This window comes from Otolemur garnettii, unplaced genomic scaffold, assembly GCF_000181295.1.
Source record: "Otolemur garnettii isolate 467f Iridium unplaced genomic scaffold, OtoGar3 scaffold00061, whole genome shotgun sequence".
Taxonomy (NCBI): domain Eukaryota; kingdom Metazoa; phylum Chordata; class Mammalia; order Primates; family Galagidae; genus Otolemur; species Otolemur garnettii.
Window position 1 is genome coordinate 11,099,531 of NW_003852456.1, and position 1,369 is coordinate 11,100,899.

The window sequence follows — 1,369 nt, forward strand, 5'->3', positions numbered from 1 at the left end:
TTTTTTTTTTTTGGTTGCAGCCATTATTGTTGTTTGGCAGGCCCAGGCTGGATTCAAACCCACCACCTTAGGTGTATGTGGCTGGCACCTTAGCCACTTGAGCCATAGGCGCCGAGCCTTGTTTCTGAATTCTAAGTAGATCAGTAAGAATCAAGTATCATTTTAAGTCTACAAAACAATCTACTAAAAGTTGAGAATTAAAAAGTGTTTATGGAGTGAATGTAGAGATTTTTTCCTTTAGTAATTTTTATTTATATTTAAAGAAAGCATTACTAAAGTAAGATATGTTTAAAAACAAAGAATCTTGGGCAGTGCCTGTGCCTCAAAGGAGTAGAGAACCAACCCCATATGCCAGAGGTGGTGGGTTCAAACCCAGCCCTGGCCAAAAACTTCAAAAAAAAACACCAAAGTATCTTGGCTGGGCTCCGTGGCTCATGTTTGTAATCCTAGCACTCTGGGAGATTGAGGTGGGTGGATTGCCCTGAGCTCAAAGGTTAGAGACCAGCCTGAGCATGAGCGAGACCATGTTTCTAAAAAAATAAGCCGGGCATTGTGGCAGGTGCCTGTAGTCCCAGCTACTTGGGAGGTTGAGGCAAGAAAATCACTTGAGCCCAAGACTTGGAGGTTGCTATGAGCTATGATGCCATGGCACTCTACCAAGGATGACAAAGTGACTCTGTCCACCCCCCCCCAAAAAAAGAATCTCCCAGCATCATACTATTATAAAATATAAATTATTTCCATTTTTCACTCTTGAAGTTTCTTTGTACATTTGTATTGGTTTATAAGTGGTGACTCAGTAGCAGTCTCTTGCATTTTAAATTTTGTATGTTCCCTGTATATATTTTGTGTCTTTCTGCTGGCTTAAATATCTACTTGATGTTAGTGCCTACAAAAATGTAAAGGAAGAAATTATAACCTAGAAATGTTTAAGAATTTAGTTCCTTTCAACTCCAAATTTTCCTGAATTCTTTTAATGGTCAAGGAAAGACTACTGTCAAATGCAAATTTTAAAAGAAATGATAGATCTGATTTTTCTTTCTAGATTTTAGACTGGTTTGTACAGATATGTTTGGCCCTGAAACATGTTCATGATAGAAAAATTCTTCATCGAGATATTAAATCACAGGTATGTTATTCTGTCGCCAATGACTTCTAAATAGATAAGGAAATGGAGCCATCATTGTCTTGGGTCACAAAATTTGAACCTGATTCAATTTGTGTCAGAGTATGTGTCTTCTTCCTTTGCACTTATTCTAGAAATTCTCTTCATCTGCATCCTATGTCAGATCTTCTGCTTACTTCCCATATTCTGTTTTGGTTTTTTTTTTTTTTTGAGACAGCCTCAAGTTGTCGCCCTGGGTAGAGT

General features: G+C 38.0%; 1 protein-coding gene across 1 annotated transcript in view; it reads left to right on the top strand.

The window, feature by feature from the left end:
• The window catches only part of NEK1 (NIMA related kinase 1), a 103,478-nt gene that overhangs the window by 11,071 nt on the left and 91,038 nt on the right, over window positions 1–1,369 (top strand). Inside the window, exon 4 of the mRNA XM_003792844.3 lies at window positions 1,046–1,129. Coding sequence (XP_003792892.2) covers window positions 1,046–1,129 — 84 coding nt within the window. The remainder of the gene's footprint in view (window positions 1–1,045; window positions 1,130–1,369) is intronic.